This window comes from Pristis pectinata, chromosome 1 (genome assembly GCF_009764475.1).
Source record: "Pristis pectinata isolate sPriPec2 chromosome 1, sPriPec2.1.pri, whole genome shotgun sequence".
Lineage (NCBI taxonomy): Eukaryota > Metazoa > Chordata > Chondrichthyes > Rhinopristiformes > Pristidae > Pristis > Pristis pectinata.
The window spans coordinates 84,901,209-84,925,127 of record NC_067405.1 but is presented as its reverse complement, the minus strand read 5'-3'; the positions used below and the strand labels follow the sequence as shown (position 1 = coordinate 84,925,127).

Below are 23,919 nucleotides of genomic sequence, written 5' to 3'. Positions count from 1 at the left end.
CTGCACCCAGAGTGGATGCTGTCCATGCACGAGCAATGCAGCAGAGTTCAGGTCATCTTTCCCTCACCAATCTGTACTTTGTCACAGCTAACCACACAAGGTTGTTACAAGCAGAGGCCAGATGGAATTGGTCTCCACAGTGTGAAGAGGCACTGCATCAGTGCAAGCACTGATCCTTGAATAGCAGGTTGCTAGCACACTAGAGGTCAGAGAAGCAGCTGAGACTTGCATCCTGATATGGAGTCGGTGTGTGTATTACCTTCGGGTGTAGAGCACATATTCGTTTTCACTTTCAGAACCCTAACACCAGGTGAGTGAGATTGTGCTTATGGGAGGCAGCACAAAGGCAATTACAGACCTATTATTCTGACGTCAGTGGTGGGAAAATTATTGGAATCTATCCTCAAGGAGGAGGTTACCAAATACCTAGAGGCGCAAGGCAAGATTGGACCTAGTCAACATGGTTTTGTGAAGGGGAGGTCCTGTCTGACCAACCTATTGGAGTTTTTTGAAGAAATCACAGGTAGGGTGGATAAGGGAGAGGCGGTAGACGTTGTGTATTTAGACTTTCAAAAGGCCTTCGATAAGGTGCCTCACAAGAGACTGATTAATAAGATGAGAGGTCATGGAATTATGGGTAGGGTAGCAAAATGGGTGGAGCATTGGCTGGTTGGCAGGAAGCAAAGGGTGGAAATAAAAGGATCTCGTTCTGGTTGGTTACCGGTTACTAGTGGTGTGCCGCAGGGGTCGGTGTTGGGGCCACTCCTTTTTACCTTGTACATCAATGATTTGGATGATGGAATAAATGGTTGTGTGGCTAAGTTTGCGGATGACACCAAGATAAGTGGAGGAGTAGGGAGCATAGAGGAAATAGAAAGAATGCAGAGGGACCTAGACAGTTTAGGAGAATGGGCAAGGAAATGGCAGATGAGATTCAATGTTGAGAAATGTGCAGTTGTACACTTTGGAAGCAGAAATAAGTGGGTAGATTATTATCTAGAAGGAGAGAAGATTGATAGTACGGTAGTACAAAGGGACTTGGGGGTACTCGTACAAGATACCTTAAAAGTTAACCACCAGGTTGGATCGGTGGTTAAGAAAGCGAATGCTATGTTAGCATTCATCTCGAGAGGTATAGTGTATAAAAGTAAGGAAGTGTTGATGAGGCTCTACGGGGCACTAGTGAGGCCTCATTTGGAATACTGTGCGCAGTTTTGGGCCCCACATCTTAGGAAGGATGTGCTGACGTTGGAGAGGGTTCAGAGGAGATTTACGAGAATGATTCCGGGAATGAAAGGGCTTAAGTATGATGAGCGTTTGTCGGCTCTTGGACTGTACTCACTGGAGTACAGAAGGATGAGAGGGGACCTCGTAGCGACATTTAAAATGTTGACAGGTAAGGATAGAGTAGATGTGGCTAGGCTGTTTCCCTTGGTGGGCGAGTCCAGGACCAGAGGGCACAATCTTAGAATTAGAGGGTACAGTTTCAAGACAGAGATGAGGAGAAATTTCTTTACCCAGAGGGTGGTGAAATTGTGGAACTCCTTGCCACGCACAGCAGTGGAGGCCAGATCAGTGGGGGTGTTCAAGGAGGAGATAGACAGATATCTAAATAGTCAGGGTATCAAGGGATATGGGGATAAGGCTGGAAAATGGGATTAGAATAGTTTTTTTTTCTTTTTTTCCCACCCCATTTCTTTTTCCCTTTTCCTTGGAGCAGACTCGATGGGCCGAATGGCCTGCTTCTGCTCCCTTGTCTTGTGATCTTGTGATAATCTTTGGGGTCAAGAAATTTCACAAATATTCAGAATGTTTCGGCTTGCTTTCAGATCACAAGGCTTTTTTGGCCATATCTGGGCCAAAGTCGGCAACACCAACCCTTGCAGCTTTGAGAATCAGCCTTGGCCTTGTCAGCCTTTTACTATAGAACTGAGTACTGACACTTTCACTGCATTGCAGCTGTTAATGTGCTAACTCAACTTCCCCGTGCAGGAATCTCACAGAGAGTGAAGGTGATGCAGCAATTTTCCAGTTATGTACGGGGGAACCCACCTGTGTCATCAAATGACATTGAGAGACACAAGACAGGCTCCTGTCCTTTCAAACATCTTGGACTTAATCCTGACCCAACTTCCTAAGACACATGACAGTGTCCTTTCTTTGATAAAAGGGATCTGCTTCCCGCAAACCAAGGGCGTATACTGCGGAGTTCAAGAGTCATAATCTCTCCCAAAGTTCAGGAAACAGTTACTGGATGATTTACCATCGACACCCTTGCACTTCATGCATGGAGGCCCAAGACCAGGGCTACCTCTGGTGACCAGGACCAGATCAAAAAGGATTCTGTGAGCCAGTGGGTGTCCTGTGAGGCTGTTTGATATCAACGTGTCTGTGCACCCAGTGCCTGAGATCACATACATGTCAAGCACAGTCTCATAAAACAAGTGACATGGAACACTCATGTAGAACATACAGAACGCACTCTCACAGAAGGTGCTCACATGGAACATGCTGATGTGGCATTTTCCGTGCATGGTCTCGTGGAACACTCAAAATGCTGGAACTTCTTCCCACACAAGTGACCACCACTGACATTACAGTGGATCCTTTGAGGCATTTCCTTCCGGTGTTTGTGTGGGTTTCCTCCAGGTGCTCCGGTTTCTTCCCATATTCCAAAGGCGTACAGGTTAGGAAGTTATGGGCATGCTATGTTGGCGCCAGAAGCGTGGCGACACTTGCAGGCTGCCCCCCAAAATCACTACACAAAAGATATATTTGACTGTGTGTTTTGATGTACATGTGACTAATAAAGATCTTATCTTACCCAGAGAGCTTGCTTCATCCTGAAATGAAGTGAGGTCGACTATATCTTGTCGACAGTATCATCCTGCAAAAATTGGTGGAGGAAGGTTGTCAAAGCATTTAGCAGGATATAGACCAGTTGGAAATAGGGGCAGATAAATGACAAATGGAGTTTAATCTGGACAAATGTGAGGTGTCGCACTTTGGGAGGTCAAATGTAAAAGTAAAGTATATAGTAAATGACAGGATCCTTAGGAGCATTGAGGTACAGAGGGATCTTGGGTTGCAAGATCATAGTTCTCTGAAAGTAGATAGAGTGGTAAAGAAGGAGTATGGCATACTTGCCCTCATCGGTTGAGACATGAGTATAGAAGTTGGGGAGCCATATTGCAGCTGTATAAAACGTTGGTCAGGCCACATTTGGAGTCTTGTGTACAGTTCTGGTCACTGCATTACAGGAAGGATGTGGAGGCTTTCGGGAGTTGCCTGGATTAGAGAGCTATAAGGAGAGGTTGGATAGAGTTGGATTGACTTCTATGGAGCATCGGAGGCTGAGGGGCGACCTGAAAGAAGTGTATAAAATTATGAGAGGCAAAGATAGGGTAGATAGTCAGTCTTTTTCCCCCCAGGGTGGAAATGTCAAATACTAGGGGGCATAGTGTTAAGGTGAGAGGAGGGAAGAGTTTAAAGAGGAGATTTACGAGGCAAAAGTTTTTTTTTAGAAACAAGAGAGTGGTAGGTGCCTGGAACGCACTGCCAGGGGAAGTGGTGGAAGCAGATATGACGGCAATATTCAAGAAGCTATTTAGACAGACACTAGCTGATCTATCAGTGACACTCAGGCAAGAAATGGAGGGATATAGACCAGGCGCAGGCAGATGTGCAGTTTAATTTGGCATCATGGTCAACACAGACTTGGTGGGCTGTAGGGTCTGTTCCTGTGCTGTACTGTACTGCTCTATGCAACTAATTGTGCAGCTGAGCTGAGTGTACAGACCTTCAAGGAGGCACAGACAAAGGATTCCCATTCCTTTCTTTCTATCCAAAAGTAGGCTCGTTTCCTGTTTGCGTACCAAAGCCCACCTCGACAGTGACCGAAGGATGCATGCCAAGTTGTTTTTAAAACCTTAACCTTGCGCTTGGTGGGCCTTGCTCAGCTGTGTATGTCCTTCAACTATTTCCAACAATCGACTGCAGCGGCTGAAAGCTCCCAACCAAGCCTGTCTAATGTTCTACCTTGGAGAGACAGGGACGCCTCTGGATTTCAGACATCCAAAGTGCCGATGGATTTCTGAAGAGTTCACCATTTGTTAGATACCTTTTCCTGAAAAGTTCAAGAGGAAAATAAGCACTGGCGGCACAGTGGTGCAGCTGGTTGAGCTGCTGCCTCACAGCGGCAGGGGCCCGGGTTCAATCCTCACCTCGGGTGTTGTCAGTGTGGGGCTTCTCCTGTGATCCCATGGGTTTCCCCAGGTGCTCCTGTATCGTCCCATATCGCAAAGGCATGCGGTTGGTAGGTGAATTGCCCCAGGTGTGTAGGTGAGTGCTGGCATCTGGAGCGAGTTGATGGGAATGTGGGAAAAATAAGGTTACAGGGAAATAAGTGGGGGGATGGGACTGACGAGATTGCTCTGAGAACTGGCATCGACCTGATGGGTGTTGTAAGAAAATAAAAATGTAAGATAGTACAAGTATGTCTGTGAAACACATGGGGGCATACATGAACCAAATTCTGCTGTTTGAGCAATCTAGGGTTTGTTTTTAATTTCCTTAGGTAAAAAAACTCAATTCTTCTGTCGTCATTAAAATGGGTGTAATGACAATAATTAAGATGTACTTTCAAATACAACCTACTCCGATTATAAAATACAGCGCATTTTTTACATTTTAAGGAAGAGAAACTGATTTACAATAACAGCATCTCATTGAAACACCTTCGCAAATTCATTTCACAGCATAAAATCATCAAAATGACAACCGTATTAAACTGGGTAATCACAAACAGGACTATTACTATAACCTATTGGTACTGCACAAATATTATGGATGACCAGTCAGTGAGTGAACAGCAGTTACACCAGCAACTGTCTTAGCGTCTATGGGCACAAGGATATGAGGGGAAGGAGCAAGGTACTACATGCTCAATCAGCATCGATTTAATAATTCCATCATTTTAATTCATTGTCCTTCTCTAGCTTTCATGGCAGCTTGGGAGGCCTGGGACTAATCCTGCTCTCTGTGCGACCCAGGGTATGAGGAACAAGTCAGGCTCCAGGGTTGCAGCGCAAGGATACATTCCTGAGTGTGGCATTGTCGATCAAAATTTAGGGTCAACCCAAAAAAATGGGAGGTGACTCCAACCAATCTCGGTGGGTGTGCTTGGGTCACCTGGATCCTCCTCATCAGGTGCACATACAAGAAAAACCCTTCAGGTGATTAATGTGGAATAATTTCTCTTCACAGCATGTATCCCCACAGTGTAGAATGAGGAGCGTTGACTATACAAGGTGGCAGCTAAGAAGGGACGGATCTTATTGGAATCTTGATCAATGCATCTCAGCATTGATCCTGTTTTATAGGTGGTACAGCATTGACTTCAATAAACTAATTGATCTGCTGACTGCTTAACATCGATTTCTTGAGTCAGATGTCAATACTGTGGTTTGGATAAGACAGCACGAAAAGGCATACTGGAGTTTATGTTGTCCAATCTCCCCTGAGAGTTACCCAAGTTGTTGAGGAGGGATTGATCATTTAGAGCCAATGGTAGCAATGATTTTAGTCTTGGAGGCAAAAATAGCCTTCTTCTTTAACATTGGTTTAATAATATCTCATAGAAGGAGTTCATACAGCCCATTGAATCTATGCCAGCTTTCAGAGCAACCCTATCAGTGCCGTTCCTTCACATATTCCTACATTACCCATTGTCTCACACATGCCCATCAACCCAACTACACTAGGGGCAATGTACTGCAGTTAATTAACCCACCAGCACATCGTTGGAATGTGGGACAAAACCAGACCACCCAGGGAAAACCAAGGCAGTCACAGGGACAACGTCCAAACTCCACACAGACAGCACCCGAGGCCACCATCGAACCCAGGCTGCTGGACCTGTGATAAGAAGCAGCAGGAGTGGGTATGACAGTCCCTCGAGCCTTCTCTGCCATTTAATAAGACCATGACAGATTCTGCATCACCTCATAATCTGCCTGGGCAGCCTGCAACCCAGTGGCATGAACACTGAATTCTCCAATTTCAGGTAACCTGCTCCCCATCTAACTCTCCTCCTGATCCACCCAGTCTGTCCTACACCCATCCAAATCCCAACACCCAACAGCCCCCATCACCCTGTTTCTTTCCTCTCCCCCACCCACTCCATCTGCCCATCACCAACACACTCCTCCCACTGGATCCCCTCCCCTTACTGTACCCATCTGTCCTCCCCACCTCCCTTATTTGGTCCCATGCTCCGCCTTCCTCTCCTGTCAGATTCCATCATCTCCACCCATCACCTCCTAGTCTCTGGCACTATTTCCACTCTCTCCTCCCCCATCTGTCAATCAACCCCTCCTCACCCGGATCCACCTATCACCCGCCAGCCCTTGCCCCTTCCCTTCCCCTCACCTCCTTCTACTGGCTATCTTCCCTCTACTCTTTCAGTCCGAATGAAGGGGCTTGACCCAAAATGTCAACTGGGTGGTAGTGGGCTGAGGGGGGTTGAGATTTGGATGGGTGTAGGAGGAACTGGGTGGATCAGGAGGAGGGGTTGGTGGTGGAGGAGCAGGTTACCTGAAATTGGAGAATTCAGTGTTCATGCTGCCGGGTTGCAGGCTGCCCAGGCAGATTATGAGGTGATGCAGAATCTGCAGTGGGCTTACTAAATGGCAGAGCAGGGCTCGAGGGGCTGCATTACCCACTCATGCTGTTTCTTATCACAGCTCCAGCAGCCCAGGTTTGATCCTGGCCTCAGGATGTGTCTGTTTGGAGTTTGCAAGTTCTACAAATGCTGCCTGAGCTCTCCCCCTGTCACCCCCACGAGCTCCTCCAGCAGTTTGTTTTTTGCTTCAGTTTCCAGCATCTGTAACCCCTTGTGCTCATTCACTTCCCTGCCTGATCCCAAATCCCTCAGTTCTATCGGTATCCATAAATTGATCCCAGCCTTGAACAGGCGAAGGTCATCGAAAACCCTGCCACCCAGTTCACTGGGGTAGAGAATTCGGGATTCAGAAAGAAACATATCCTCACCTGCGTCCTCAACAGCTGATCCTCATCCAGACAACTGGACTTGCTGGACTTGATAGGCTCTCGATATCTATCCAGTCAGTGCCTCTTAGAGTTTTGTAGATCAAGTGAGATCACCTCTGATTCTTCCAATCAGATCTATACTGCCAGACTGGATGGAATCAAGAGTTGTAGAAACTTGAAGGTCATTGCTCCTTCATTCCTGGTTTTAAAGTGTGATCACTCCCTTGATGAACCCCTAAAGTGGGATAGCGAGATTTGTGGAATCATACTTCTATTTCCAGTAATTTTATTGTAGTTTGCACATTGTAGACCACTTGCAGGCAGATATGCACTCTAAATTGGCATCATGGTCGGCATATACATAGTGGGCCAAAGGGCCTGTTCCTGTGCTGTACTACCCCTGTGTTCTACGGCACTGCACTTGATCAGAAATGTTCTCTGGCATTGCACTGAGATCTGGTGGCCTGAGAACGTCTACATCTAGTTCATCATGTCCTACCAGAATCTTTGCTGTGGCCTTGGAAACTGGAAAGGCTTTTACGCCCATATTGAATGGTTTCCACCACCATTATCACCCGCTTACCAAAAATGGGATGGTTTCTAGATGTCCTGCCATAAATGCATAAAATTCACCCTATGAAGGAACTAGTGCAGAGGCTTTCTCGGACAATCCATACTACCTTCAGAATATTAGGTCACCTTGGAACTTTAAACAGAATGTTTTGTTTGAATGTTTTGTTTGAGTAGATGAGCCTCCTCCAGCACTTTGATCCCTGTTGGATCTGAGTGTTCTCTGTCTTAGCCCTTTCCGGTTACTCACTGCTTTTGGGTACATATCGCTGTAATGTCTACCTAGCAAATCAGGCACCAGGACAGAATTCTCCAAGTCAACCATCAAGTGATTTTGCGGGCACGGGATGGGATACAATTTTCCACATGCATGTCTCCTGTGCTGCCACCATGCAAACTTTTGAGGTTAAAAAGGTTCCTTGGTGTTTGTAGAGCAGCCTGAAGTTTCACCACCACCTCCGGGCCTGCCAGTCTCCCTCGGTCAGGCAGCGAACCAGCGAAACAAGTCCTTCCCCAGTCCGCAGACCAATTGCAGCCATGTGGGATGGGAATGTTCATCTTGCAGCCCACCTCATCTCTCTTATCATTGGCACACACAGGGTTTACAAACACCCCACTGCATATTATGAGAAAACCAGAAGCTGCAGCAACCAACACAAGAAAAATAAGAGACAGTTTAGAAAGAATTATGCTGTTAATTTGTCTGCTTATTTCCATCCTGTCTGCTCTCTGTGACCGTCCTGTCCGCACTCTGTACCACTCCTCTGTCTTGGATTCATAGAGTTATACAGCATGGAAACAGGCCCTTCGGCCCAACTTGTCCATGTTGACCAAGATGCTAATCTATGCTAAGCCCATTTGCCTGCATTTGTTCCATATCCCTCTAAACCTTTCTTATCTATGTACTGTACCTGTATAAATATCTTTTAAATGCTCTAAATGTACCTGCCTCTACCACTAGCTCTGTCAGCTTGTTCCATATACCCACTACCAGCTGTGTAAAAACCTGCCTTGCAGGTCCCCTTGAAACCTTAACCTGTACCCTCTAGTTTTAGACTCTCCTACCCTGGGAAAAAGTCTGTGACCATCCACCTTATCTACGCCCACTCATGATTTTATAAACCTCTGTAAGGTCACCCCTCAGCCTCCTTATACAAAATATCAATAAAGTGATAAACTTTACTAATTGAATTAAAAGAGGTGGGAGGCACAGGTTAAAATATTTAGGAAGGATGTTCCAGAGTTAACTCATCACCTTTGATATTGGGGCTTTTGATATTATAAACCTCGATAAGGTCACCCCTCAACCTCCTTTGTTCCAGTTAAAAACAGTCCCAGCCAAAACAGCCTCTCCTTTTAACTCAAGCCCTCCAGTCCAGGCAACGATCTTGAGAATCTTTCCTGCACCCTCTCTGGCTGCTTGCTGATCTATTCTAGCATTTTTTTAAATTCTCATTCATTTTTGAGCTGCCCCATCAGTGACAAGGTAAGTACCTGAGAACTATCTGGGACGACTGATTTGGGCTGACTCTGCTCTGACTTGGCTGCCTCTGTGTTCCTGTTGTGGTTTCCAGTTTTGATATTCTGTCCTTGCCTCCAGAATAAATCTGTTTACAGTGAAATTGAAATATAAGCATGACTGCTCAGTGAACATACAAAGTCCTTTGCATACGAGGTACAATGAGAACAGAGGCTCTTTTGTGTGCACTGGCCAGCATCAGGAAGGAAGGTGACTGCTGTTATCTGCAGTAACTCAGATGTTCACACTTGGAAATCTAGTGAGGAAAGCACCAAGTTTTTGAAAATACTCCAAAATACTCATTCTAATTTATTTTCCAAATCTTGTTACTTCATTCATTTCACGCTTTAGGCTAGGAAAGGTAGGTGACATGAAAGACACACAGAATAAGTGGAGAACTAGAACTGTGTCCATATCCACCAGAATGCCTCATATAGGAGTGCAGTGACTCTGGGTTTACACCAGGTGCACACCAGAAGTACGACTCTACCTGCAATGAAGCCTTGTGTCAATTGTTTCTTACAGACTCATTGAGCCTGTCAGCCCATCGATTCCACATCGATAAGGTGGATGGTCACAGTTGTTTTCCCCAGGGTAGGGGAGTCCAAAACTCGAGGGCATGGGTTTAAGGTGAGAGGGAAAAATTTAAAGGGGGCTTGAGGGGCAACTTTTTCCACCCATTTAGGCAAATCTCATTTTTATTCTTCCCACATTCCCATCAACTCCCCCTAGATTCTACCACTCACCCACACACTAGGGGCAATTTACAGCAGCCAATTAACCCACCAACCCACAGGTCTTTGGGATGTGGGAGGAAATCGGAGCACCTGGGGGAACCCATGCAGCAGAACGTGCAAACTCCACGCAGACAGTACCCGAGGTCAGGATTGAACCCGGGTCGCTGGAGCTGTGAGGCAGTGGCTCCACTAGCTGCACCACTGTGTAACAAGAAATTCATGATAAACCAACATCCACCTCGTTGAGATGACAGCAAATTAAAACAGCAAAGGCTATTTCTGCTTTTTAATCAAATACATAGAACATAGAACAGTACAGCACAGGATGTGGCCCTTTGGCCCAAGACATTGTGCCGAACTAATTAAACTTGTAATTAAATGCCTAACTAAACTATTCCCTTCTGCCTCCACAATGTCCATATCCCTCGGTTCTCTGCACATTCATGTACCTGTCTAAAAGCCTCTTAAATGCATGGGGCTTAGACATGATTCAGTATTAGTGAGAGATGAAATCTGAGGCAAAGATCTTAAACCAATATCCAGGCAGCATATGCCTGCTGACCAGATGACCACCCCACATATGATTTACACAGTATCAAACTTGCAGCCTATTGGACAATGGTCCAGGACAGCATCTCCAAGCCCAACCAGTGTCCTCTTGAGCTCAAGTTGCTCCCACTTGTCCTGGATCTTGCACACCACGGGGCTGCAGGTTGGGAAAGGGCTATCCTCAGTTACAAATAGGAATCCACCAAGCTGCTGGTATTAGTAAACTGAGAGATGCTAATTCATCAGGCAGGATCTACACGCAGCCCATAGGCTAGTACCAAGCTGAGAGTTTCACTGAGCAGCACACCGGGGGGTGCTACACCATGAGCAGTTTATTACGATGGTATGATTTGACCAGAAGGAAGACTCTGGGTAAAATGGCACAGCAATTACCCTTCATCCTTTACTGTGTTGCTATCAGACTGCAGTTGAGAGGAAAGAGACTGGGCACTTAAACAAAGGGCACATAGAGCCACTCAACAATGAATGAAAACAGCCTGCGGACTCCAGGAAAGCAGGAGACAGTTGGCACCAGTGAACCAAGCTCCAGAAGGACCAAGAGATCAGCCCCACCTCTGCTGGCCTGTGGGACAAGAGATCAGCCCCACCTCTGCCAGCCTGTGGGACAAGAGATCAGCCCGACCTCTGCCGGCCCGTGGGACAAGCTTCTTCGGCTCAGGCTCATTCCAACCTAAATGTGGAATCCATGACTGACAGAAATCCAGCCCTTTGTCATTACAGCACAGAACCGGGAGCTGAGCGATCACTCTCTGCCCCGTGTTATTCACAGCACTGCTGAAGCACACGCTCTCCTGTCACATCACCCCTAGTTACATTGTTGGATCAAAGGCACCATGCAGTCGGGGGCCCCAGCCTGCAGCAGGAAGAGGTGGCTCAGGAGCTCAGCAGATGTAGCTCTTTGCAGCACTTCGTGGATCAGTGTACGGCTTAGGAAGTCCCGAAGGATCAGGGATACCTGCAGCAGGATAAACAAGAGTCAATATTCCATACAGTCAGTCCCAAACCATTCTATGCTCAAACCCCACCTCGCTGAGATTTGTTCTATCACCTCTTGTTCCATTCTCCACATCAATCCCAACAATGAATTAAAAGCTGCTGGTATCTACAAGGGTATATAACAGGCTAAATTACTGGAAACTGCTGCTAGATCAACTGGGAAAGTGAGCCAAGGAACAAGTGTGAAGTGTTGCATTTTGGAAAGCTAAACCAAGGCAGGATATACACAGTGAAGGGCCCTGGAGAGTGTTGTAGAAGACAGACTTGAGGGGTACAAGTATATAGTCCTATGAAAGTGGTGACACAGGTAGACAGGGTGGTGAAGAAGGCATTTGGCACGCTGGCCTTCATCATTTGGGGAACTGAATACAACAGCTGGAACATCATGTTGCAGCTGTACAAGACCGCACCTGGAGTATTGGTTTATTATTGTCACTTGTACCGAGGTACAGTGAAAAACTTGTCTTGCATACCAATCGTACAGATCAATTCGTTACACAGTGCATTGAGGTAGTACAAGGTAAAAACAATAACAGAATACAGAGCAAGGTGTCACAGCTACAGGGAAGTGCATTGCAGGTAGACAATAAGGTGCAAGGTCATAACAAGGTAGATTGTGAGGTCAAGAGTCCATCTCATCGTATAAGGGAACCGTTCAATAATCTTATCACAGTGGGATAGAGGCTGTCCTTGAGTCTTGTGGTATGTGCCCTCAGGCTCCTGTATCTTCTGCCTGATGGGAGAGGGGAGAAGAGAGAATGTCCCGGGTGGGTGGGGTCTTTGATTATGCTGGCTGCTTCACCAAGGCAGCGAGAGGTATAGACAGAGACCATGGAGGGGAGGCTGGTTTCTGTGATGCACTGGGCTGTGTCCACAACTCTCTGCAGTTTCTAGTGGTCCGGGGCAGAGCAGTTGCCATACGTAGTGTGTGCAGTTCTGGTCACCTAGCATAGAGTTATAGAGGTGAGAGGGGAAAGGTTTAAAAGGGGACCTGAGGGGCAGGTTTTTTGCACAAAGGGTGGTGGGTATACAGAGCAAGCTGCCAGAGTAAGCTGTTGAGGCAGCGAGAGAGGGTCTTGCAGAACTCCAGCTCCTTTGCAATGGAGCAGCAAAATGGAGACACAAGAGGCTGCAGATGCTGGAAATCTGCAAAGTCTCCCTACCTTGAAGAAGTTTTCCTTTTGTCTTTGGTGGGAGTTCCACTTTCACACTGCAACCCCACACCCCCCCCCCCCCCCCCCCCCCCCGTGATCCGTGATCTCTGCTGTTCTCTGGCTCTTCGACCACGTGCTCACCCAGACTCGTTCCACATATCGTCTGCCAGCTCTTGCTTCACCCCTTCACCCCTTCCCCCCCACCCACTTTTTTTATACCAGTTATCTCCCCTCTTTCTTTCCAGTCCTGATGAAGGGTCTTGACCTAAAACATTGACTGTCCATTTCCCTCCATAGATGCTGCCTGACCTGCTGAGTTCCTTGAGCATTGTGTGTGTTGCTCCAGATTCCAGCGTCTCAGTCACTTGTGTTTCCATCTTAATTAAGGGGAACCTGCCTCCCCTGGAACTTGGTTGAAATCTGCACAATTCCCAACACCCTGCTACAAATGGGCAGATGTTACTTTGGTCCTACCAGTATAATTGGATTTTGACCGGGCTATCCGTGGTCCAGATACCTTGCCTTCTCTGTTCTGCTTCCCCCAAGAACTTTCCATTACTTCCATTACCCTTCAAACCCGTTCCTCTTGTACGCACACTGATTTTCTCCTTCCATTATTTGGGAATCCAATCCGTTCATCATGGATTCCAAGCCCTGCACTCCCAGCTCACTCCATCACTAAAACACAGGCTGAGCCTTGGTTCTTAACCCCAGTGTACTGCGAGGCCAAGCTGTGCAGACACTCCATCACCAGTCCCCTTCCCATTATCAGAAGTTCCTGCCTGTCTCCACCCAGATGCTCCTGAGATCCTTAATGAAGAGCCTGTCAGTGTGTACTCAACTATTGCAAACACTAACTAAATTTCCCAGCTTCATGTACAAACCTCTCCCTGGCCTCAAAATCAACAGCAAACTGTAGTCCTGCAACTCACCCCCTCTTGCAACCTTCAATCCTCTGGCCTGGATCTCTTTTGATCCGCACCCCATTTTTCTGCAGCACTGGCCACCACATCTTCAACTGCTGGCTGTGCTCTGGAGTTACTCCTGGACTGAGGATGGAGGTGTTGCACCCATCCTTCCCTGTCCGATGAACTGCGACCTTTCTGAAGGTTTGCCCATTCCTGGCACATGGAGGAGGGCAGCTCTCTCACCCAGCCTGCCCTGACGCTGCTGCGGGATTTCCAGCACAGGCCGGAGACCTGGGCCTAGAGTACACCTAGGCCCTGGGGAAGGGGACAAGGTGAAAGGGGGCAAGTTCAAAAGAGGTGTGCAAGGCAAGTTTTTTTAAAATTTTATTTACACAGAGAGTAGGGGGTGCCTGAAATACACTGCCAGGGGTGATGGTGGAGGCAAATATGATGGAGGCGTAGATAGGCATATGAAAATGCAGAGAATGGAGGGATATGGAGCTTAGGTCTTTAATTACTAGTTTAATTAGTTCGGCACAACATCGTGGGTTGAAAGGCCCGTTCCTGTGCTGTCCTGTTCTATGTTCTGTTCTAAGGCCTTTGGGTTGGAGTGCATAGATAGGAATCTCCACCAGCCTCTGTGACGCTCCAGCTACCAAGTTGTACGAAGCACTGACCTTGTGTTCCAGCTTCAGCCTGGGAGGAGGGTTGTCTCGAACCATTTTCATGGCTTCCACAGGATTGTCACTGAAGTAGGGAGGCTCTCCGTCCACCATCTCCATCACCATGATCCCCAGTGACCAGATATCCACCTACGACATGAAAAGATGGCCTCAGCCTCTGCTACCAGCCTGGACTGTTACTGGACACTTCGGATACGACATGACCATGCTCCCATTCTACAGATCTCTCTGCACCCAGGCCCTGCTTCAAGGACAGTCCAACTCATCTCACACTGTCCACATGTCAGCTTCGTCCCACCACAACGGCCAGACCAACTTTGACTGCCACCACCCGGCTCTCTGCTCACAACTAGAACGAGCCGCTGTCATGCCTGTGGAACCTGAAGCCTCTCTTTGCCCAGGTTTGCACCCTGACTCCCACTGGAGACCAGAAACAATTCATTCTATCCCTTCTGGACCAACCTCTATGTCCCTTCACCTTCCTGCCACCCAGTCACATCATCTTTCACTCTGGATATGTCCCCTCTGTAGCCCATCACTACTCTATCTGGCCCTCCTGATTGAACTGTGGAGTAATCCTTTTGTATTCTCAATGGTCTCTCAGGGTTACCATTTCCCTTCAAGCAGTCGTCCTTTGCCCCTGGCTTCCTGCCAAGTACACAGGCTGGTGTCTAACCCCACTGTAATCCTTTACATTCTGCCCTCCTCACCCTGTACCAGCCCATGCAGATCAGCGATCATCACTCGCCTCTGCATTTTCCTCCAGAATGTCCCTCCCCTCCCGAACTGGGAGCATGATGTCCATAACTTTGTCACGGACATGCCTATTATGACCTTGAAACTTGGCCCCCTGGCCAGTGGATGGTCGTCCCTCAACAAATACACCCACCAATCCTCAGCCTCACTCACTGTCTCTGCCCAAAAGCTGCCCACAACAAAGTATACCTCTGGCCCATATGGTAATCGGGCAATCACTTCTGGAGCCATCCAGTAGGGCGTGCCGACCAAGGATCTCCGCCTTGGAATCTCCTTGCTCACTTGTGCACAAAATCCAAAATCTGACAGCTTAACCTGAACGAGAACAAGGCAGGGAGAGAACGTGAGAAACTGAGTGTGGATGACAGTGTAAAAGGGAAACAGGAGATTGAGAGAGTCTTTCTTCATCTTGAAGCAATATAAGGAATTCAGTTGATCCAAGACAAGATTGAAACTGAACTTAAAAGAAAAATAATGGAACGTTTACAAAAATAACGGAATGTAACTTGTATCTGCTGTTTCAGGGACAAATAATGTGGACAGCTTGTTGTGACAAGTCTTCACATTAGGATCCAGTGTGAATGAGTTGTGGTTGGTCTAGGGACAAGAAATGTTTTTATTTAATTACTGTTCACAGCGGGGTCACGGGGATAGGAATGGACCCTGGGGCCACTGCATTGCACCCACACCACCCAAGCACTGGGAACTCCGAGAATGCTGCTGCCAACTGCCCATTATCTCCCTACAGAGAGAGGCGTCTCATGCAGCAGCGTCGAGGGAATTTGGTTAAAATGGAGACTGTATTTTGGCTCATCTTTGTGGAATCCAATCCTGTCTCCCGAGCCAAAGGATGAGTTCCATCCTGCAAATTTCCCTCTAGCTCAGCTGGAAACTTAGTCCATCTTATTCTATAGAGCTGTGAATCTGTGGACGCAGATCACTCAGCACCATACATGTCACACCACACCATGCTGCCTCTGCTTGAGATACCATGTGTCAGATTATGGCTGCACAGTGGGGTGTGGGCAAGGCTGACAATGCACAACGTGGTTTTGGTGGGCAGGCCTTTTGAGACAGAGTTCGTTCCAAATGCATCAATAATTGCCACAAACTCTGGGTCAAATCCAAAAAGCTTCCAAAATCACCCTAAATGCCTCCCATCATATTCCCAGGCCCAGTGGCTCGGGTCACTGGACAGTGAATGCATTTGCCTATCTTAGCCAAGGGTAGTTGATCCAATTGTTTAAAATTAGGAGAGGCATAGATAAGGTGAATGGTAATAGTCTTTTCCCCTAGGTAGGGGAGTCCAAAACTAGGGGACATAGGATTAGGGTGAGAGGGGAAAGACTTAAAAGGGACCTGAGGGGCAACTTTTTCACGCAGAGGGTGGTGAGTACATGGAAGGAGCTGCCAGAGGAAGTGGTTGAGACGGGTACAACAGTATCATTTAAGAAGCACTTGAATAGGTACATGGAGGGGTGGGGCTTGGAGGGATACTGGCCAAACGCAGGAAATTGGGACTAGCTGGGTGGACAACGTGGTCAGCATGGACTGGTTGGGCTGAAGGGCCTGTATCCATGCGGTATTGCTCTATGACCTTATTACCATCCTCTACCTGCTGACACCAAAGGGGCAGAAGATGGAGGCTGGAGCCTGGGCTCTTTCTGATCTGCACCTCACCTTACAACTAAAGCAGTAAACATTGCACTTTGAGGGATAAACTTTGCCCAGTGCTGGTCCTTACCCTTCCATCAAGTGTCAGCAGAATGGAGTCACTCTTAATGTCCCTATGGATCACACCCTGGGAATGTAGGTAAGTCAGCGCCTTCAAGATGGAGAGGCAAACAGTGGCGATCTGCTGCTCATTCATCCTGTGCCAGCAATTGAATGCAGAAAAATTACAGAACAGTGAGGGAATGTGACAGGTTTGGAGAACCGGCTGTAGACAGAGAAATCCGTAGGGGGCAGTGTGCCTGGAATAAAAACAGAAGGTCAGGCAGCATCTGTGGAGAGAGAACCAGAGTTTATGTTTCAGATTGATGACCTTCATCAGAGCCAGGGTGACAGGATTGCAGTATCACTCATGGATGAACGGGCTGACTAGTTTAGAGTGACGCCTGTATACCGATGGAGTAAGACCGGTATATGACACGTGTCAGGGCTGGAGTGATGTCTGCAGGGGAGGGTGCAGCTGGGTCAGAGATACAGTTACGTCGTCCAATTATGTAGACGTTCAATATATTTGTGCTGACATGAGCAAACATCATAATCCTACAGACTTGGCCCTTAATTACTGGAAACTGTATGTTTTCATCCACTTAATCACATTACCTCGATAATTTTACACATCTGCAAAACCACCTGTGAACCAAGAAAACAGTCCCAATTTTTCCTAGTCTTTATTTGCATTCCCTCACGGCAGACTGCAACCTAGTCACTGGGAATGACAAGATAGTGGTAATTGGTGGTAATGATAGGGTCTACTTCGTGCTAACATAAAGGTGGCAATTGGAGCTGAGCGAGAGTCTCGTCTGTTCAGGTACTGATAATTCAGGAAAAAGGAGGTGATTATAGGAAATGTCTAGGAGGAGAGGAAACGCTGACAGAATGACATGCCTGGCTGCTGAAGGATACAAAGCTTCTGGAACGCGGCAAACAGCTCAAGCCACAGCAGGCCAGTTGTGTACATGAGTCCTGGCAATCATTCATACTGACTGCACATACCCTACTGAATAAAGACAAAGCAGTCAGGAGTTTCAGTGTGTGGTTCTCAGTTCCTGAGTATCAAGCCGTCGGTCTCATGTGCCCTGTTAATATTCAATTAATCATCAATTAATTAATAAAGGTTATTGATCAACTTACTCTTTCTCAATCCATCAGCTTGAATTGCATTAGGAGACTATGAATAGTTCCAACAACAGAAAATCTGTTCTACTGTGCAATACAGTGGAATACTCAAAACCACATAGTATTCCCAACTATGGTCACTTAAAGGTTTTTATGTTCATCATTATAAAGTTATATATTCCATCATGTTAACTGCAAATCTAGTACTGTATTCCAATTGTTTTTGGCCTTATCCGTTTGAGGTCAAGCTTTCAGTGACTTAGGCTCCCGAAGCTTCAAATGCATCGGCTCCTCTGCATTGCCCAAAGTGTAATCTTCACATTTGCACTTGTAAATACCAAAATGAACCACCTCACAATACAGATATTACAGGAAGACAGACTGTGACTGCTCGTTCAGCAGCTGGGTTAACACCACTGTCTGATTCAGCTATAAAAACAAGCGAACAAACAAACTGATTTGACTATTGAGTTAAACACACAGGCTTGGAAATAACAAACATAGCATCAAGCCTACAGCGTGCAGGGAATCTGTCCCTAAAGGCCACCTAACCACTAACCCACAGCACCATCAAGGTCGTGATACCTTCTGGATAGAGGACAGTGTTAGAAAGTGGGCTCCTGCCGTCACTGTCACAGAGCCTGTGGAGGAGGTGGAGGGGAGGGAGGAGGTGGAGGGGAGGGAGAAGGCATGTTTCTTTGTGCCCCTCTCCTCCCTGTTGTCTGTGGAATCTGAGAGGACGGGAAGGAGCTTTGTTCTGTGCTCACACAATAGGTGAAATTTTAACCTGTTGACCTGGAACGCACTGCAAAAGTGTGGTGGATGCAAATTAGTTTGTGCTTTTGAAAGGGAACTGAATAAATGCGTGGTAAAAAATTTGAAAGAGAAGGGGGAACAGGGCGCCAGGTGACTTGGATTCGACGTGACTGGCAAAAGGCAACATGAAACAACCCTGTTTACAACAGTGGGTGTTTATCCCCTGCAATGTACTGCCTCATGCAGTGGAGGAGGCAGATTCAATCACTGCGGTGTTTATCCCTGCAATGTACTGCCTCATGCAGTGGAGGAGGCAGATTCAATCACTGCGGCTGAATGGGATCAGTACAAATGGAAGTACATCGTCCTTGCAGAGAACTGGCAAGGACTCGAAGGGCCAAATGGCCTCCTTCAGAGCTGTTACCATTCTATAAGTCAATGCATTCATCACCCAGGGTTCCTGCTGCAAAAATGAGGCACCACTGGCCGCAGAGATCACAGCCAGGAGTGGGTCAGTCAGAACCAGGCAGCAGAAAACTGTTCCATAGCCTCACTCTTTGAGCCAAGATACATCTAATACAGCTGATAAACAGAGAAATGCTGGAGCAGGCTACCGGCCCCTTCAAGTCATTCATCAAGATCATGGCTGATCTACCTCAGCCTCAATTTTCTGCACCATGTCTCTTGATTCCCTTAATATCCAGAGATTGATCCATCTTTGCTTTAAATAAAGATACAGGAGCTTGAAAGCCCAGATGACCAGACTTGAGCAGCTCCCTCCCCACTTCTATCAGACTTCTGAGCCAATCACCCCTTTCACATTCCCTTCCCAGTGGGGCTGCCACATTCTCAAACCCTTAATTCTACCTCTTCTGTTATTGTCACTTTAGCATTCCTCTTTGCACTAGTTTAGCATTTCAGTTTACACTACTATACCTTGCACCATTCCATCATTTTGCACTTGTCGTTGTATTTACTGTTGTATTTATTATTACCATGTGTACAGTTTACTCTGTGACCTTCACGCGAGCAAGGAATTCCATTGCACCCTGGTGTATATGACAATAAACTAATCTGAATACAAGCCTGGTCTATTCAATCTCACCTCACAGGGCAAAACTTCTGGGAATGAGTGAAGACTTGGTTATGGATTGGTGAACTGGCTCCTTCTATTTATAATGTTGAAGTTGTGCTTAGGTAAAGAAAGACACCTCATAATTGTTCTCCAACTAAGTCATTCTCATGTGTTATTGGTTGGTTCTCGGGACACTGGTGCCCGAAGCTGTTTCTGCAGTGATTGCAGACTATGACCAACATCTGTCACTCATTCTGAGTTTGGATCACATGCGGTTGAGGCCACTGTCTGGAGATTGGATTCAAAGCTAAGAGGTTTTTCTGTGACCAAACTTCTCCAACCATTGCCTCTATTGCAGATAGTTGGAACAATCTGCTGGTGTGGTAGTAATATACAAACACACACAAAATCTGGGTCACATGTGGTTAAATCTACTGTCTATGCTGGACGCATAACATAGATAGAACAGTACAGCACAGGAACAGGCCCTTTGGTCCACGATGTTGTGCCTAATTAAATGCCTAACTAAACAAATCCCTTCTGCCTACACAACGTCCATGTCTCTCCATTCTCTGCATATTCACGTGCCTAAGTAAGAGCCTCTTGAACGCCTCTATCATATTTGCCTCCACCACCACCGACAGCCCGTTCTAGGCACCCACCACTCTCTGTGTAAAAAAAAACTTGCCCCACACATCTCCTTTGAACTTACCCCCTCTCACCTTAAATGCATGCCCTCCAGTATTAGACATTTTGACCCTGGAATAATGATACCGGCTGTCTACTCTATCTGTGCCTCTCATAATCTTATAAACTTCTATCGGGTCTCCCCTCAGCCTCCGACACTCCAGAGAAAACAACCCGAGTTTGTCCAACCTCTCCTCACAGCTTATCTTCTTCACACAGTTTTCAAAACACACATGAACAAATAAAACCAGAGCAGGAGTAAGGCCAATTGTTGCTCAAGTGTTCTCTGCCATTCAATAAGATCATGGCTGATCTGATTGTAACCTCAAATCTCCATCCCATCTACCCACAGTAATTTTTTACCCTCTTGCTTAACAGTTCAGATCATTTCCACAGATCTTTGAGGAAAGTCTCAAAGACTCACCACCCTCTAAGGAAAAAAAAAATTGCCTCACCCCTGCATTAAATGGACAGCCCATTCATTGTAAACAGTGACCCCTGGTTCTAGATTCGTCCTCAAGGGGTAATAATCTCTCCACATCGCCAACAAGACCCTGTATAACTTGGAAGGTGGATTGTGCGGGATTACCTGGTTTGCAAGATGATATTAGTGAGGGCTCCGCCCTGCAGCAGCTCCATCACAACCCACAGCTGGTCGCCCACCAGATGGCTGCTGTACATCTCCACCACGTGCTCGTGCGGGTAGTCCCTCATAATCACCACCTGATGAATCAGTACACAGAGCTGCCTCAATGACTGCATCCTCGGAGGAAGACTGTACCCTGAAATGAGTACTACTCCCCTGGCGGTGCACGCAACCCACTGACACCCACCTCATCATATGCCAAAACTTACATACTCCCCTGAAATATATAGATACTCCCCTTCCTGACCCCTGAACCCTATTGACCCTCCACTCATATACCCCGAACACCAACCCTCCCCTCACGGACCCCTGAATCTACTGACCCATCACTGACACCTCAACTTACTGACCATCCCTTCATGACCCCTGAACGCATTGACACTCCCATCACTGACCCCTAAACCCACCGCCCCTCCCCTCATTGACCCCCAAACCCACCGACCCTCCCCTCAGTGACCACCTAACCCACCGACCCTCCCCTCAGTGACCCCCGAACCCACCAATCCTCCCTTCACTGACTCCCGTAACCCACTAACCCTCCCTTCAGTGACCCCTGAACCCACTGACCCTCCCCTCAGTGACCTCTGAACCCACTCACCCTCTCTTCACTGTATTCCGATCTCACTGACCGAGGCTCCTGGAGCTGTGTCCCCAGTCTGCAGACACGGCTTCCACTGCCCTGCACTGACCAACCCTTTGCTTTTCCTCTGTACGTTCCAGCATCCTGTCCAGTGACTATCATGCGCCCACAACCCTGGGAACCAGGACAGCCCCACCTTCACCTCATTGAACAGGAGCTCCCGCCGCTGCTGCATCCGCAGGTCCATTATCTTCACCGCCACACTTCGGCCCGTCTGCTTCTCTGTGGCTGCGCACACGATGCCAGTGGAGCCCTCCCCAATTTTACTGAAGGACTCAAGATGCTTCCTGGGATCAGTCTGGTTAACCACAGTTGCCATGGCAGCCTTGAATTGCTCGTGAGTCACTCTGCTAGTTCCTCCGGGTTGAGCTTGCTCTGGGGGAGCGGGACTGTGCTGGGGAGAGCTGTGTGTGTGTGTGCTACTCCCCCTCAGGCTCAACTGTTCCTGGGTGACGCTCCCCCTCGTCTGGCGAGTTTCTTGGCTTGGTGCTAAAACAGCTCCTAGCTTCTTCTTTCTGCTTCCCCTCCTTACGGTTTCTTCTGGGCTTCCAGCACTGCTCTGCAATATTCCTCCATTGCTCCTGGGCTGGTTGTTTGCCTTAACAGAAGAGACAAGAGGTGCTCAGCTCCCCTCCAAAAGAAAATAACACCCAACGAGTGACCAAGACAAGACTTTCAACCCAGTTAGTGTCCCACCACCGCTCTGCTCCTCTGGAGTCTGCATGCCCAGCGAGGGGCACACTGATGTGCTGAATGTCAGCAATCCATCCACTGGAACCACCCCATTCAACAGTCCCAACCATAGCCACCCCAGTAACTGGCCTGCAGCCTAGTCCTCTGTTTGCCCTCATTCCATGCCCTATTTCCGAGTTAGCTCCAATCAGTTTCCATGGCTCCTCACTGACCCCACTCCACTGCTTCTTACTGTGGCTGTTATCCTTCCACTGATGCACCTTCTCAGCTCACATCAGGCTCTGCAAGTACATGAGCTCCCTTGGTGTAACGGATCTGCTAGTGTAATCTTCTTATGTGCTCAATGCATCACTATCTGCCGGTATATTGGATCTGCCTAGAATACCGGATCCATTATTGAATCTGCTACCGTAAAGGAGCTGCCGGTACAATGGATCTGCTAATGTATTGGATTTCCTCCTACTCCAAGCTGATGGCAGCCTTCAAATTCATCCCACCACAGGACCTCTGACAACTTTAACATCCCCTCACTAGCTTCAGTTTGTAACCAGGGCATAGTTTCCCTGTTTCTGTCCACATGTGGATTTTAACTACTGCTCTTGATCTAAGCCTATTAGTTTTTCTCCTTCCTACTTTTTCCTTCTCTTGGATACCTCTCTCCTTCTCACCCCTTATCGTGCTTCCTTTCACTTCTTCTCCCTCAGATATCTGGGCTCCATTAACCACACTCCAGCCCTACAGCGCTGCTTGATCCTACCACTCTGGCTGAAGTCCTGAACTCATCTCCCTCTTGGATGAGTTTCCACCTTTACCTGCTTTGGAATTCTCAGAAGGTCCTATTGAACATCCATTGCTGCGTCTTCATGGGCAACACCCCTGACTGCCCCGTCCTCCTCTGAAGCCAATCTCCCCACCCAGTGCTGCCCCCATGTTAATCCTTCCAACCCCACCCACCCTGGTGGTATCTGTCACCAGATGTCTACGACCACCCCTCCGTGCAGTTCTCCATACGAATGAAGTTCTTGACAGGCCTGAGCTCGTTGTAGGTTATCGCATCAATATTGTGGCTAAGGACTGTAGTGATGTCACCTGCCCCTTTAATAAAGTCTCCTCTTTTGGCTCTAGCTTCCTCCATTTGCCTCACCCAAAAATTCTGTTAACAGCGGCCAGTGACACCTTGGTCCGACTCCCTGCCCTCTAGCAGGTTCTCTCACTTGTTCCGTCTCTCAAGCTTCTGCCTTATTGTCCTCATTTCTAGCAGCTTTGCAAACATTATGATAAATTTCTATCACCCACACACTCAACCCACTGGGTCCCCTGTCCCTTCCCATTCCCAGCTGCCCACCATCCCTCCCTTATCTGGTTACACTCATCACCTTTCCCTTCGCATCAGCTTCTGTTATCTGCAGCCCTTTGTTGCCCCCACCCATCGCCTCCCAGCCTCTGTCACTATCTCCACCCTCCCCTCCCCCACCTGACTCCATCTACCAATCAACCCCTCCTCACCTGGATCCACGTACACTTGCCAGCTTCTGCCTCCCCCCCTCCCTCTTCACACTGGCTATCTCTCCTTTATACCCTCGGTCAGGGTTACAGGAAGGCGGCGGAAGAATGGGGCTAATAAAAATCAAC

General features: G+C 47.6%; 1 protein-coding gene across 2 annotated transcripts in view; it reads right to left on the bottom strand.

Moving 5' to 3' along the window:
• Window positions 1-10,147: 10,147 nt before the first annotated feature.
• The window catches only part of LOC127571433 (serine/threonine-protein kinase PAK 6-like), a 29,490-nt gene continuing 15,718 nt past the window's right edge, over window positions 10,148-23,919 (bottom strand). For both annotated transcript variants that reach the window (XM_052017788.1, XM_052017795.1), the window contains 6 exons: window positions 21,737-22,192; window positions 20,898-21,031; window positions 16,688-16,814; window positions 15,133-15,258; window positions 14,182-14,316; window positions 10,148-11,401 (listed from right to left, as the gene is read on the bottom strand). In XM_052017788.1, coding sequence (XP_051873748.1) covers window positions 11,252-11,401; window positions 14,182-14,316; window positions 15,133-15,258; window positions 16,688-16,814; window positions 20,898-21,031; window positions 21,737-22,192 — 1,128 coding nt within the window. In that variant the 3' untranslated portion in view covers window positions 10,148-11,251. The remainder of the gene's footprint in view (window positions 11,402-14,181; window positions 14,317-15,132; window positions 15,259-16,687; window positions 16,815-20,897; window positions 21,032-21,736; window positions 22,193-23,919) is intronic.